The sequence below is a fragment of the Diceros bicornis genome, chromosome 18 (genome assembly GCF_020826845.1).
Source record: "Diceros bicornis minor isolate mBicDic1 chromosome 18, mDicBic1.mat.cur, whole genome shotgun sequence".
Taxonomy (NCBI): domain Eukaryota; kingdom Metazoa; phylum Chordata; class Mammalia; order Perissodactyla; family Rhinocerotidae; genus Diceros; species Diceros bicornis.
Genome location: NC_080757.1, coordinates 45,471,604 through 45,486,358, shown reverse-complemented (window position 1 = coordinate 45,486,358; position 14,755 = coordinate 45,471,604). Strand labels below are relative to the sequence as shown.

At 42.7% G+C, this 14,755-nt stretch overlaps 1 protein-coding gene across 3 annotated transcripts; it reads right to left on the bottom strand.

The window, feature by feature from the left end:
* Window positions 1–296: 296 nt before the first annotated feature.
* On the bottom strand, window positions 297–14,012 carry METTL2A (methyltransferase 2A, tRNA N3-cytidine). Of its 3 annotated transcripts, XM_058561291.1 has the most exons (9): window positions 13,892–14,012; window positions 13,593–13,684; window positions 11,605–11,963; window positions 10,265–10,314; window positions 7,814–7,874; window positions 6,376–6,515; window positions 4,784–4,890; window positions 2,120–2,185; window positions 297–1,248 (listed from the first exon to the last, which is right to left on the bottom strand). In XM_058561291.1, exons 1-9 carry the CDS (start codon window positions 13,999–14,001, stop codon window positions 1,079–1,081), a joined length of 1,155 nt encoding a protein of 384 aa, XP_058417274.1. In that variant the 5' UTR covers window positions 14,002–14,012; the 3' UTR covers window positions 297–1,078. The 3 variants fall into 3 exon arrangements, with proteins under 3 accessions (XP_058417274.1, XP_058417275.1, XP_058417276.1); XM_058561292.1 differs by lacking the exons at window positions 297–1,248; window positions 2,120–2,185 and adding an exon at window positions 2,192–2,356; XM_058561293.1 differs by lacking the exons at window positions 297–1,248; window positions 2,120–2,185 and adding an exon at window positions 2,192–2,340.
* Window positions 14,013–14,755: the final 743 nt, after the last annotated feature.

Genomic DNA, 14,755 nt, shown 5'->3' with positions numbered 1-14,755 from the left:
ATGCTAATTTCTGCTTCTGACAGATATACTTTGTGATACAGGAGAATGTCCTCAGTTAGGGGAATTACACAATAAAATACGCAGGAGTGTTGGAATCTCACCTCTCAACTTACTCTTAAAAATGATTCAGGAAAAAATAATTGACTATTCTTGCAATATTCTTGGTATTATACTTTTCTGTAAATTTGGAATTATTAAAAAAAAAAATCCTTGTGTCTTATCACATTTTCACATGTATAACTAAAATAAAATAACAATTATGAGAATATTTGAGTTGAAAATCCAAAATGTAGGAGTAAGGAATTGAAAATTGTTTATTTGGTAAAATTAAGAATACATCATATAACTTATGGACCATCAAGAGGGAAACACATAAAAGTGATAACTGAAAAAAAGCAGAACATTAAAAAAAGTAACACTGATGACAATCACTTTCAAAATAAAGTTCTCTCAATTCTTTTTGTGTAAAACATTTAAGGGCACAATAAAAAATGAGACAATTTTGCTAAAAGTGAAGATCCTTTCAATTTTGTAGACACAGGTTACTTAGAGGGGGAACAGTGGTTAAAATTCCATGGAACTAGGGTTCAATGGAGACGTGACCAGATACTTAACAAAGACACCACATTTGATGCTCTTTAAAGCAGTATTTTTGAGACAGGAAAACATCCAAAGACAGACGATTCTTCCCCCACTACTGAATGAGACCTTCGTTCATTTTTGTATGTATCAACTGCTTAGCCCAGGTATTTGAATTCTCAAATAATTTAATGCGACTTACAGTCAAATGACTTTATCATATGATACTTTCACATGGAAATAAATTCTTGATGCTTTTTAAATTCTGATGCCCATGAATAATAAGATTCTTTGAGATCCCAAAGTAAGAAAAAACTTGAGAGACGTATATATTAAAGAGCTTCTCACAAATATGAAGCACAATTGCTAGAATCTTGATAAAAAGTAATTTTTCTTGGGTTCATGGTTCAAGTCTGTCTGAATCCCTGAACTGTCTGACATCAACATGACTCCATTTGTGGATGTTCTTTTTAAAAAGCCCCAGTGAGCCCGCATCACGTCAGGCCCAGGTGCTCTCAGTGGGGCTGGACAGGAAAGGCTTGCGATATTTGCACTGAATCCAAACGCGGTACATTGTCAGCTGTTTCCCTCGGTTCACTTGTAATCGGCGGTCCACCAGGTTCTGAACCTTTTTCAGTCCAGCAGTAGTGAAAAGCGTGTCCAGTTCATCTAGTTTGGAAAAGAGATGTTTATGTATTTTCCCCTGGAAAAAAATATTGTGTCTATCACTTCCCATCTTAAATGGGGCTCTGTGAGATTGCTGTCATTATTTATATATTTTAAGTGGCTTTAGCAGGGCTGTTTGGTTACAAATGTAGCAGCGGTTTGGTAACGGTAAATTCACGTTTGGGTAGGGGAAGCCAAACCATCTGGGAAAGGCAGCCTGGAACTCAGGGCAGAGTTTCTTTAAGAGTCAGCTGATGGGGAGGAATTTTTCAGGAAGGGCTCTATGGACACTTTAAAATTGTACACAAAAATCTACATATATCTATGTCAAAGCCGTTTTTTTTTTTTTTTTTTTTTTAGGGGAGAGGTTCTGTCACTTAATCAAAGGCTCAAAAATGTACGTGACCCGACATAGGGCCCAGGAATGGAGTATTCATAAGGCACTGGTGGAGGGGAAACCTGGGGCAGAGCAAGCAGCAGAGGAGAGCAGTTCTGGGTTATCCCTGGAACCCAGTGAGCGATGAGTTCACCCTCACTCAGGTGCACCTAAAGTACAACCCAGCTTAGAGGGGGAAACAGTTGCATTGCAGTCTCGCAAAATGGACAGGTTTCCCGCTTCGGACAAAGTGAGAGAGAGGAGCAGACCGCGGAAGAGCAAAGCTGAGGACTAAAGGCTTGTACAGGCTGAGCCTATTTGGAGAAGAGTGAACGGTTCAGGTTGGCTGAGGGTAGGGTGTGAGGGGTGGGGAAGGACAGGCAAAAGGCTGCAAGAGGCGGGGGGGACCAGATGATTTTACTTCCGAGAGTACACTGAGGAGCAGTTAATCCGGGATCTGGGGACTGCCAGCATAAACAGAGATGAATGTTTTCATACCTTGTGTGAAGAAGTAAACTCTGGTGCCATCGCCTCTCACATAGAAGTTGTCAGACAGACACTGACCTGCAGAGTGATGTGGTAAAATCAGAGAAACTTTAAAGCACTTCTTCAAATTTCACTGCCAATCAAATGTGCATCAAGATAGCAATTTCTTAGGTAGAGAATAGCTTCTTTTCTTGGTCACATTTGGTACTTTGCAGGAATCTGTGCGTTCTCTCCTACAAAGGAGTGGTGCTTTGGAGAAGAGCAGCCCAAGGGCACAAACCAAACTTCAGTGTTACATAACATCTGTGATCCTAGCCCCACATCCTAGAGTTTTGTTTCATGATGAAAACAACTTTTATTTTCCCCCTCCCCGATTAAATAAACAGCACATAGTCCTTGTTAGGTAAAAAAAAGGAAAAAAAAATCAAGCAATATAGCTAAGTTTAAGGAAACTCAAGACAGCCACTATTATCGTTTTCGTGATTGTCCTTTCGCATGTCTCTCCACGTGTCTACACACACTCATTCATAAATATGGTAACGCGTATACTGTTTTCATCATGGACACACTTTCCCTTCTGCTGCTAAGCCCCCTGACCTTACATCAACTTAACAACCTGACGTGTAACCCGTCTACACTTTTTTGAATGTCAATGTAATCTTACTTACTTACTTTACTTTACTCATTTATTTTCCTCCAGCTACTGTTATACAAAGGATCAAGTTTACAACACTCATCTGTACACTGCTCTTCTCACTTGGTGATACAGAATGGAAACCCCTCCAAGATCAGTGGTATGGTGCCTACTGTATGTGACATGTACGACAGTCCCCTATCCAGAGGCATTTACTTTGTTTCCAAGATTTGGTTACACATATATTAGATGCCGGTTCTTGAATAATTCTCAAAAGGACTGTTGGATTGAATAGATAATACTAAGGTGCTTTAAAAAAGGCTGCTAACAAATTTATATTTCTACCAATAATGGAGGAGTGTACCTCTTTCTTTAAATTGGCCAGTAACAGATTTAAGAACTGGTATTTCTTTGCTATTTTAATTTTCTTCAAGTTTTTTTTTTTGGCCATTTGGATATGTTCGCCTGTAAATCAACTCTAAAACATTCCTTGCCTGTTTTTTGGGTGGGTCACTGATCTTTTCCTTATCAATTTGCTGACAGCCCCACTTGAAAAGCACAGATATGAATTTTTATCTGTTTTATTAACTGAAAATATTTGTCCTCAATCTGTCATTTGTCTTTTAACTTTTAATGGCATCTTTTGCCATACCACATTTATTTATTTATTTATTTTAATTTTTTTTGTGAGGAAGATCAGCCCTGAGCTAACATCCATGCTAATCCTCCTCTTTTTGCTGAGGAAGACTGGCTCTAGGCTAACATCTATTGCCAACCCTATTCCCTTTTTTCCCCAAAGCCCCAGTAGATAGTTGTATGTCATAGCTGCACATCCTTCTAGTTGCTGTATGTGGGACGCAGCCTCAGCGTGGCTGGAGAAGCAGTGCGTCGGTGTGCGGCCAGGATCCGAACCTGGGCCGCCAGTAGTGTAGCGCGTGCACTTAACCGCTAAGCCACGGGGCCGGCCCCCATTCTGTTAGATTTGAACAAGCGTTGTCCAGTACCAACAGCTCTCAAGGAATGAGATGATATTGGTTATTATTTGAGATACTTTGCTAATTTGATGGTGTGGCAGAGGCATTATGATCTATTTACCACTTTAGTCCCCTTCCTAGGCAAACGGACTACATTTCTTGACCTTCTTGCAGTTAGGTTGGAACCATGTGACCAGATTTGGCAGATATGGGCAGAAGTGAGTAAGCCACTTCCAGGCCTATTCTGAAAAACATACTCCCCCTGCTCCAAAGTGACCTTAGAGGCCACATGTTCAGCCATACCACATTTAAAACTATTTATACAGGCCCGCCCGGTGATGTAGCCGTTAAGTGTGCACGCTCCACTTCAGCAGCCTGGGGTTTGCAGGTTCGGACCCTCAGTGCGCATCAACGCACTCCTTGTCATGCCATGCTGTGGCGGCGTCCCACATAAAGTAGAGGAAGATGGGCACGGATGTTAGCAGGGCCAATCTTCCTCAGCAAAAAGAGGAGGATTGGCATTAGATGTTAGCTCAGGGCTAATCTTCCTCACAAAAAACAAAAAAAACCCAACAACAACAAAACCAAAAAAACTATTTACGTAATCAAACGTCTTTTCCTAAAAATAGCTGTCTTGGTTAAAAAGACCTCCCCAATACCTAGATTATACAAGTCTTCAAAAATGTACCACCCGGGGCCGGCCCAGTGGCACCGGCGGTTAAGTGCGTCCACTCTGCTGTGGCGGCCCGGGGTTCGCCAGTTCAGATCCCGAGCATGCACTGACACACCGCTTGTCAGGCCATGCTGTGGCGGCATCCCATATAAAGTGGAGGAATATGGGCATGGATGTTAGCCCAGGGCCAGTCTTCCTCAGCAAAAAAAGAGGAGGATTGGCAGATGTTAGCTCAGGGCCGATCTTCCTCACACACACAAAAAAATGTACCACCCTTGTCATGTATTAAATGGCTTTATATATGGAGCTATAATTCTAGAATCTCTATTCTGTTTCACTGATTTTATGTCTATTTGGATGGCAAAACCATTATTTTGATTATAGTGGCAAAATACCTTTTTTAAACCGAAGCTGAGCCATGTCATAGCGGCCATAATCTCGCAGAAGCATCATTCCTCCAGGCTTCAGAAGCCTGCTCAGCCTGTTGATAGCCTTCTGCATCCTGTGGGGCAGCAGGGAATGAAGATCAGGTCTCCTTAAGGACAGGGCTCCTTTCCCCTGTGGCATATCCCGAAAAGCCAGTGGACTTCCTAACCCTGACACACCAGCCCTGAAATCTTAGTTCCTCTGCCCTTGCTTCACTTAGAACTGGAGCACATGCCCAAAGCTCTGATGTTTGCTCACAACTGTGGCTTCAATTCACTGCCTTCAGTATGAAGAGACCAGAAGACAACCCGCTTCTTCAGTAGGGGTCCCTGTGGGGGAAGTTACATGCTCTCTGCCTGGCTCACTTCCTACTCCTCCTGGGATCACCTCATGGGGATGCCATCCCTGCCCTGTGCTCCCATGGATCTCTGAGCGGAGCCCTGACCACCTGGTGTGGAGGCTGCTAGTTGACTCATCTGCCTGCTTCACTAGGCCCGAGCTCTTGAATGCAGCGACTGTATCTTTCCATTTGTTAAATGAAGACTGAACCTCAGGAACTTACACTCTACATGGTGATAGTCAGTATGCAAATGAGTATAATGAGCAGAGTGCTTTACATTTCCAGCTGCCCTTTCCATATATGGAGCCTTGGTACAGGTTTCAGCTTTAATAATGTCAGAAGTATAAATGCTACAAACTTCCAAAACAACAGTTGAAAGTCTATTTAACCACTGAATAATAAATTTTTAATTCTAATATTTTGTTTCAGTCCATGTCAATCTTTAAAAGTTTGTAGCACTTAAACTCCTGCAGTTATTCATGTTTAGAACCATGCCAAGCCCTTTGGGTTCTCCTGCCTTTATTTCACACTCATAACATCCCTGTCAGGTCAGATGACTCAACGCTATTCTAGAGGAAATGTGAACTACAGAGGCAATCACGCCCCCAGGTCTCTGACTGATACTGCTTCCTTGAGACAGTATTTCATCAGGATGACTACCGCGTATAGCGATGAGGCTTTAACGGTACCTTTAGGGTGCAGCAATCTATTTTCCTTTTATCTAAACTTGATTTTATGGAATTCTCCGGCACTGCAGTTTTCCAAAGGACTTAAGCATCAGAGAACACCTAAGTTAAGGTTCACTGTAAATTTTAATAAGCTTGGTTATTGAAAGCATTTAAAAAGGCCAGTAATGGGATGTTATCTAACAACTGTGGCACCTACAGTTCTAAAACAGTATGTTATGCGATCAATAGGGAATTTCTTCACACACCCACTAAAGACTGCTCCCCCATTCTTTGGGGACGTTAAACCATAACAACGAAAAGAACTGACCACTGCAGTCAACAAGCAGAGGTTTAGAGGCTGAGACAGAAGTTGGACTTTCAGACAAAATTAGGAAAATGGTTGAGATGCTCATATCACTTTGGATGGAGTGGCTTCTTCCTGTCTATCAGAACACACATAAAATCCTTTTTAATTAGGACCCACTCTAACATCAAGGTCCCTGACCAAAGCTTTGTTTTTATTACACTACTGGTTAAGAGACCTAAAACTTACTTGTCTGGAACAATTGCTGAAAGAACAAATATGAGGATGATGATGTCAAGACTTCCCCTGGGCACTGGGTAACTCTTATCTTCATCGCACAGATCGTGAACAAAGGCAAAACAGCGAGAAGGATCATATGCTGAATTTGTCTGCAGACAGTTGGAAGAGAGAATAGGCTAGAAAATGTCCACATACCCTCAAGAAAAGCTCATCTTGCTTTAAACTAATCGCTGCTACTTCCCACTGAGGGGTGCGGTTCTCACCATCATGGCAGGTATTCTTACTCGAGGGGCAGGAATCAGGGATAACTCTAGGAAAGAGCCTGTGGAATCTAATTGGTACTTTTAAAATGGAAGCTTCCTGAATCCTCTACGTTTACTCTTTATTCTGATGCAAAGTCAGATCTGAGGCCTGGAAAATGATCAGGAAGGTAACTGACCAAGACGGAAAAGAAAAACTCATAAGGAGTGAAACAGAACATACTGAAAAAGCATGATTTAAAACAACTCCTATCTACAACATATTAAACAGATCACAGAATTCTCCAGGAAAATCTATTTCTCTAGATGTGGAAAATTTAACCTATACTTTATTATCATAAAATTTACTAAAGATAAGCCTCAATATTCATCTGATCTAGATCCAGAAAAATACAAAGTACCAATTCCTGAGCTCCTGTGCTAGGAGCATCACACACGATTGTACCAGACACATTTTAGGGTCACTTCTCCACCCACATCTCTCTTCTCCAATAACGTGACTGTGTTCCTCACTGGTCACAGCTAATTCAAACAGGGCAAGTTCATTATCAGCTGGGCTGCATCAACCAGACTTTCTGGGGACTTTGGAATCAGGACACAGTCATTCTGGGGAGGTTCTGAGAACACCTGAACAGGGTGGACTTCTAAGGGACTGTGAGGAGGAAGCATGTTGGGGGCCATGTGCAAAACCTGGAAAACCTGCTAGAGAAAGCTGGTCTGCAAACAAACAAGAACAAAAAGCAAACAGGCACTGGGCAACGAGACGTGAGACATCATTGCTGTGACAGAAGAAAGGGGCAGCAACACCTGTCACCAGCCAGCAAGCTTGCCTTGGTACCTGACACCTTTGCAGGGCTGAGCTCCCGTCCTGGCTACACTTGACGCCCTTGGGTTCTATGATATTCCCTTTTACTGGCTGAGTTTGTCTAGAAGTTTCTGTAACTCGTAACTCAAAGAACTGACTGAAACAATCATCTCATTTCAATCCTTAAAACGTAAGTTTGGAGAGATCAAGAGCGGACAAGTGGCAGAATCTGAATTCACGTCTGGCCCTTTCCTCTACTCCAGGCTGTTTCAGTGAATCTACTTTCAGACCACAGCATAATAAGATAATAGAGACCTTGAGTTTTAGGAGACCCTTTTCCCTTTAATCAGTGAAAATTACTGATGGGAGCCACTGCACTCACCTGGACCAATTCTACGGCTGTGGAAGAAAAATCACAACAGTAAACAAAGAGTCCTGGGTCACTGAAACAGACAGAAAAAAACAGCACAACAATTAGATTACATACTGAACTATGTCTGTTCTCTTTCCTGTGTAGCAGAGTTAAAATATGAAATAGCAGAGCACCATTCATTCAAAGAAATCACACCTATTAGCCACAACATTTCATTTTGGTTAAAATCTTTTTTGATTTATATCCTCTTTTAGACCCTGCAGATAAGGTGTGTTTTCTTCTTTGTGCTTTGCTTTACTTTCCAAGTTTTCTAGTGGACATGCATTACTTTTGAAATCAGAAAAATATGGTAAAAGATATAAGAAAAAAACATATAAAGTGCTACATAAATCAGAGGTCCTTAATCAGGCTCGGTGGCTAGAACTGTATTCCAGAATTATTGGTTTCCTCTATTTTACTTTACATACTTAAAAAAATTAGCCCCAGACAAGTCTATATACAGAAAGTAGATCAGTAGTTGCCTACGGCTGGGGGTGGGAAAAGGTGGGAAATGGGGAGTGACTGCTAATGGGTACAGGGTTTCTTTTTGGGGTGGTTAAAAATCTTCTAGGGTCCGGCCTGGTGGCGCAAGCGGTTAAGTGCGCGTGCTCCGCTGCGCGGCCTGAGGTTTGCCGGTTCAGATCCCCGGTGCGCACCGACACACTGCTCGACAAGCCATGCTGGGGCGGCGTCCCATATAAAGCGGAGGAAGATGGGCACGGATGTTAGCCCAGGGCCAGTCTTCCTCAGCAAAAAAAAAGAGGAGGATTGGCAGATGTTCGCACAGGGCTGATCTCCTCACAAAAAAAAAAAAAAAAAAAATCTTCTAAAATTGATCGTGGCGATGGCTGCACAACTCTGTGAATCACACCATTGAACTGTATACTTTGAATTATATCTCAATAAAGCTGTTATATATAAAAACAAACACATTAGCCTGAAAAGGGATCCAAAGGCTTCACTAGACATGGTACAAAAAATGATAAGAACTTCTAACAGAAATAAAGTAGGCATTAAGGTAACACAAGAAACATATAAGGCTGCAAAGACTGCAGAATGATACAGCTGGACTGTATTAATTAGATCAGTTTTCTGGAATTTTCTGACCTGGAATTTGAGGAAGGAAGGAAAGGCGCAGTCTAGTAGAAAGGAAAGAGGACATCTGAGAAGGTACAGAGCCAAGGAAAGACATGAAGAGTGTGACCAACTCATATGAGAGATAAGAAACAAGACATACTTCGTAGGACACAATCTTGTATAGAGTTATGAAAACTATGCTGAACAATTTAAATCTGACAGTAGATGGTAGGTAGGAGAAAGCCTACATCAATTTTAAGCAAGTCAACTACAGGAACAAGTGGATTCTAGCAAGACACTGAGCACACTGATCTCATTTAAACAGCACAACCAGGCTGTGGCGAATATGCCGTCTCTACTTTATACTCATTATCCCTGACACTAACAACTAGCGGTCACAGCTCTCAAAGGGAAGTTGATCTCCCATTTGAGGTAGATTCCTAAAAGTGTGATATGACAGTGGAACAACCTCTTTCCTTCACTGTAAGCTACTATAACTTTCCAAGTTTTCTTAGAAATTTCTAACAATAAAATGCATATTTTATTTTTTAATTAATTTATTTTTTTTAAAGGAAGTTTGGCCCTGCACTAATATCTGTTGCCAATCTTCCTCTTTTTCTTTTTTTACTCCTCAAAGCCCCAGTACATAGCTGTATATCATAGTTGTAGAGCTGTAGCTCTTCTATGTGGGACGCTGCCTCAGCATGGCTTGATGAGCAGTGAGTAGGTCCACGCCCAGGATCTGAACCTGCGAACCCTGGGCCGCCAAAGCAGAATGCTCGAACTTAACCACTATGCCACCACCATTTAGGCCGGCCCAAAAATGCATATTTTAAACGACGCTAGTGTCTCAATGAATTCTAAGTACTGTGGGCTAAAATAGCAAAATTATTTATTTCGAACCTTTGAGAAACAGTGGGTTCCAATGGAGAACATGGAACTAGAATGTCATTTCCATGAGTAGCTTGAAAATAGGAGACAACCTTCATGTAGGTCAGCTTCCTCAACTCTACCGTGGGGTGAAAATGACAGCCTAGCCACCAGACTGTTCCTCAGAGAGATCATGACAGCAGAGAAACTGAAAATGTTTTAAGTGCCTTAGAGGAAGGCACTATATATTAACAATGTAACACGTTTTAAATCTCACTAATTTCCCTGATAACAAAGGTTAACTTATAAATCAAAACAATCCATAAATAGATAATGTAGAAATCTACATCTCCTATAACCCTTGCTTCCCAATAATCACTGTCACCAGTTTGATGCAGGAAGAATTTTAAGAAACAACAAACCCCCCATTTTTCTCCTTTGCTGTCATATAGTTAAACTTCACAACATACTTACTTGTTAGTTTGTAAAATTGGAAAGACTGTGTTTCCAACACCACAACCAACCTGCAGACAGAAATGAACTATTAATCAAAGAATTTTCCAAAGAATTGATTCCCTGAAGCTAGATAGCTAATCAACAATAGATAAACTTGCCTAATTGTATCAGGGAAGGTGTAGTGACCAGAGCTAAACAGTACCCATGACATTCCCTGACCTTGACCTCAGGAACCCTTAAGGAGGTAGCATAAGACAAGAGCACGGGCTTTCATTAGCAGAAGGGAGCTGGTTAGAAAAAAGGGCATAGGGCCGGCCCCGTGGCTTAGCGGTTAAGTGCACGCGCTCTGCTGCTGGCGGCCCGGGGTTCGGATCCCGGACATGCACCGACGCACCGCTTCTCCGGCCATGCTGAGGTCGTGTCTCACGTACAGCAACTAGAAGGATGTGCAGCTATGACGTACAACTATCTACTGGGGCTTTGGGGGGAAAAATAAATAAATAAAATTATTAAAAAAAAAAAAGGGGGCATAGGTTGTCTTTACGTTTTGAGTTCTAACAAATAGCTGTATAGATGAAATATTTTCTTAATGAGCTCCACTATATCATTACTGGAAAAATGTTTCTAATATACTGGGCTGAAAAATTCATGAAAAGGGGACCTTAACATTGTCCTAAATACAGCACTGGGTGTGATAATAAAAACAGTGACCATTTACTGAGGGCTTATTATGTGCTAGACACTATTCTTAGCCATTTTACATACATTATCTCAATGAATCCTTGTGACATCTATGAGGCAGAGAGAGAGAGAGGCAAAGTCCCATTCTGTTTGGGGAGGGTAAGGACCCAATCCCAAGGCTAATCAGCTTCCAATGGAGTGTGTAGCCACCATTTGTGAATTAATGGGATAGTACCCACCTAGACACTTTTTCAGGTCTAGCCTTGCCTCTGCAACATAATCCAAACTCAGAAAACAAGAATTCTCCCATGCCTACGAAGCAGGCACCATCCCAACCAATCTCTCCAACTTATAATTGTATTAGAAGAAAAGTAACAGAAGTTGCCTTGTCTCTTCCAGATGGCAGGTAAAGCACGACGCTACAACGTGCGGACGCACCATGATATTCCCAGGTAGGACCTCAGGTGATCTATCTTTGTTTGCCATGACCACTAGCTATCTGGTCTGTATTTAGGGCATTTCATTAGTTCAAAAATGGAAGAGAACCCAGGCCAACATAAGTGTCATGTCTAGTCAGCTTCATCAGACAGAAGTCACTTTTGTGGTCAACCTCTCTCTGTTTCCCATGTGCAAAAAGCTTCACAAGCCCCACTACCAGGACGATAAAGGGAGATTACCTCAAGTATTCGATAGGTGGCTGAGGATCCAGGAAACTCATCAGCACAGATTTCCAGGTGACTGAGTTTCTGAGTTACATTCTCCTCCAGGGAAGGTGTCTGTGTTTTATGTCCAAGGCCGTTTGAAGAACACGTGTGCTGTTCTTCTATTATTAAACCAGGTCCATTCTCACTGCTTCTACATTGAGGTACTTCACTTCTCTCATTCTCTGAGGGTAAATCCTTCAAGTGATTTTGGTTTTGGCCAGGTGCCAGCTCTGGGAATTCAGTAAAAAGCCAATGTCTATCCTTGAAAAACCCATTTTCATGAATTTTGTAGAAGTCGTTCCAGTATTTGTGGGCATTGAGCTCATAATCAACTGAAAATATTTAAGAAAGAACTGTAAGAACCATCTCCCCATATTTTACTTGTATCTAATGTCAATTATCATCCTGCTTCACCGAATGTCATTTTATACTAAAAGCATCCTCAATAGTCTCAGAGCTGGAGGTCATTTAGTTGTGCCACCGATCACACTTGGGAGTCCAACTTCTGCCAGGGAACTTACTACCTATGAATTTTCCTTCTACATCTCTGAATGGCTCTTAATTATTAGAAAATTCTAACATTAAGCAAAAAAATCTGTCTAATCACTTCTGGTCAAAAGTTCTACTACTTCTCAGGCCCATCCAGAACAAAGCTTTTATATCTGAGTGCAGTTATTTCCCTCTCTAAATCTTCTCTTACAAAGCTAAATGTCCCAGGTTCTTCAATTCTCCATGTGAACTCAATGGTTACCACACAGGCAGCTCTTCATTAAATATGTTCCCTTGTCTGTGGTTCTTTATAATGTGAAGTCCATAAACGAATTCAATACTACTAATATATATTAAAAATGGAAACAAGGCTAAAAGGAAAATAGAAAATGCTGGTAAGAGGGAAAAATGTCTTCAGATGAGAAGAGTTTTGATGATAGAGGACAGGAGAGATTAAAAAGTGTGGACTGTTCAAAAGAAAGCTGTTGTTTAAGGTAGTCCTAGATTTCAGTTTTCAGCTCTTTGCCAATACAGGGCCTTGACCAGTGTAGCAGAAAGAATAAAAACCTAAGAAATTGGATTTTAGTTCCACCACTGCTACTGCTAACTAACTGCTTACCTCTGGGCAAGGCACTTAATGTCCTGCGGTCCAAGTTTCTTTATCTGTAAAAAGAGGATATTGGACTACATGCTTTTCAAAATCCCTTTCAGCTTTAACTTGCTTTGATCTAGTCCCTGTAAAACTATGTAGGGTGAATATTTTGTAACTGGAATCTTCTAATTGTTGTACAGAACTCTTTCAGTGAGTACTACTCTCCAATTTCTAGTCCTACCTTCAATCGTCTTTTAGGACATAGCCCAAACCAGTCCTAGTTTTAGTACTGAGGGATACTTTGCAGTGAAATCATCCACCTCTCCTGAAGAGGTCTCTTTTTCTTTGGCTAGATTTATCTCCATTCTGCTTCATCCATCTTTCCTTGGCAGAAGCCCCAAATCCTCACAGCCATTACACAAGGAAAAGACACATAATTTACCAGTTATTAGCCTCCTCCCCCAATATTTAGAATCTGATCATTTGGATCTAGCTTCAACGGCAACATTTCGTCAAAGTGTAATCATGTATAAAGTACATCCTCTAAGACAAATCATGTGACCACACGGTTGCCATTCGCCAGCCACATTAATATGGGTCTACTCAACATAACTAAAAACTTAATCACTAGAACATATCAAGACACATTACCCCCTCCCAAATAAAAGAAAAACCAAAACACTCTCTATGCCCTAACAAGATTTTAAAGTGTTGCCCTTTTCCATCCTTGCCCATCCCCTCCTCTTGCCGTTCTACCCCCGAGTTCGGTGTCAGTCCAGCAACAAAGGCTCTTGGCGGCCTCGGTTCTCCGGCCTCTCCGGGACGGCGCGTCCAGCAATACGCTGGCTATGGGTGCCACTGAGGGCCCACCTAGGCGCACCTTGCTTATCCTGGCACACCCGCTGGGCGCTGTTCTCCTGGACTTTCCTCTCCGCCGCCGCGGCCTGCTCTTCCGACCACTCCACATTGTCCCTGGAAAAACCAAACGGGCAGGTTAGGGGCCTCACGTTCCAGCTGCCGGCAGGGCGAGGAGCTGGCCCCAGAGCGCCTCTCCCGGGGAAGGAGAGCGCCTCGAGTAAGGCAGCGTGAGCCATGGCCGGCGGTCAGGGGGTTTTCGCAGCGCTCGGGGCGGCGCGACAGAGGGCGAGCCGCAGGCCGGGCGAGGGGCAGGGCGGTTACCAGGCATTGTGGTGGAAGACGCGCGCCGGCTCGCTCAAGAATCGGCTCCCAAACTGCTGCCTCTTCCCGCCGACAGCTCCGAGCTCACCTTCGGTGTAGGAGCCGGCCATGACACCGGAGCCGGAAAACCCTGCCTTTCCGTAACGAGAGAACTTCCTGCGCGCCACGCCCCCTTCCGGAAGGCGCGGGGTCTGGGCGGGAAGAGACGGAGGCTGGGCGGGGTGGTTCCGGAGTCGCGCCGTCCGGGTGGCGCTCGAGCACCGCAGGGTTGGGCGCGCCCTCAGTGGGGGAAATACTTATTGGGTACCGGGAGCGCGCCGGCAGAATTTCGCCCCGGAGTCGTTTTTTCCTGAGGCGGCGCTGGTGGACGTGCAGACCACCAAGAAAGTGGGAGACCTTCCACTTGAGCCTCCTTTCCGTGCTGGGATCCTCTCACAGGTCCCCCAGTTTCCTTCAAGTTGTAAGACAGGAAAAATCTTGAATCACTTTAAGAATTAAGGGTACCTAGTCCTACTGTAGAGCTGATGGCCAGAATAATTGAGGAAGGTAACAAGTAGGGTGAGGAAATAGGACAATTTTCCAGCTTCTGTAGTGTGAAAAGCTATGGTATATATATGTATGTAATATATATATATACTTACATATATCTGTCTCCACACTATTTTTCTAGAGGGGAGATATGAAATGATTTCGGAGAACGCGAGGTTTACCTGCCAAATCCAAGGACAAGTTTAAAAAAATTTTATAACCTTGTACCTTTTGGAATTATCCATGCTCAAGCTTATTCGCACAATCAAGATTGTCATACACACACACATACGGCTTGTTATATTAATATATTTTCAGCCTTACATGTCTATTTTA

What these genes read in the sequence shown, in the direction of transcription:
- METTL2A (XM_058561291.1), bottom strand. Translation starts at nt 14,001, where the DNA reads ATGGCCGGCTCCTACACCGAAGGTGAGCTCGGAGCTGTCGGCGGGAAG. An exon ending in GTCTTCCACCACAATGCCTG is followed by an intron (nt 13,685 to 13,891) that starts GTAACCGCCCTG and finishes TGGTTTTTCCAG; the next exon opens with GGACAATGTGGAGTGGTCGG. An exon ending in CCACCTATCGAATACTTGAG is followed by an intron (nt 10,315 to 11,604) that starts GTAATCTCCCTT and finishes TTCTGTCTGCAG; the next exon opens with GTTGGTTGTGGTGTTGGAAA.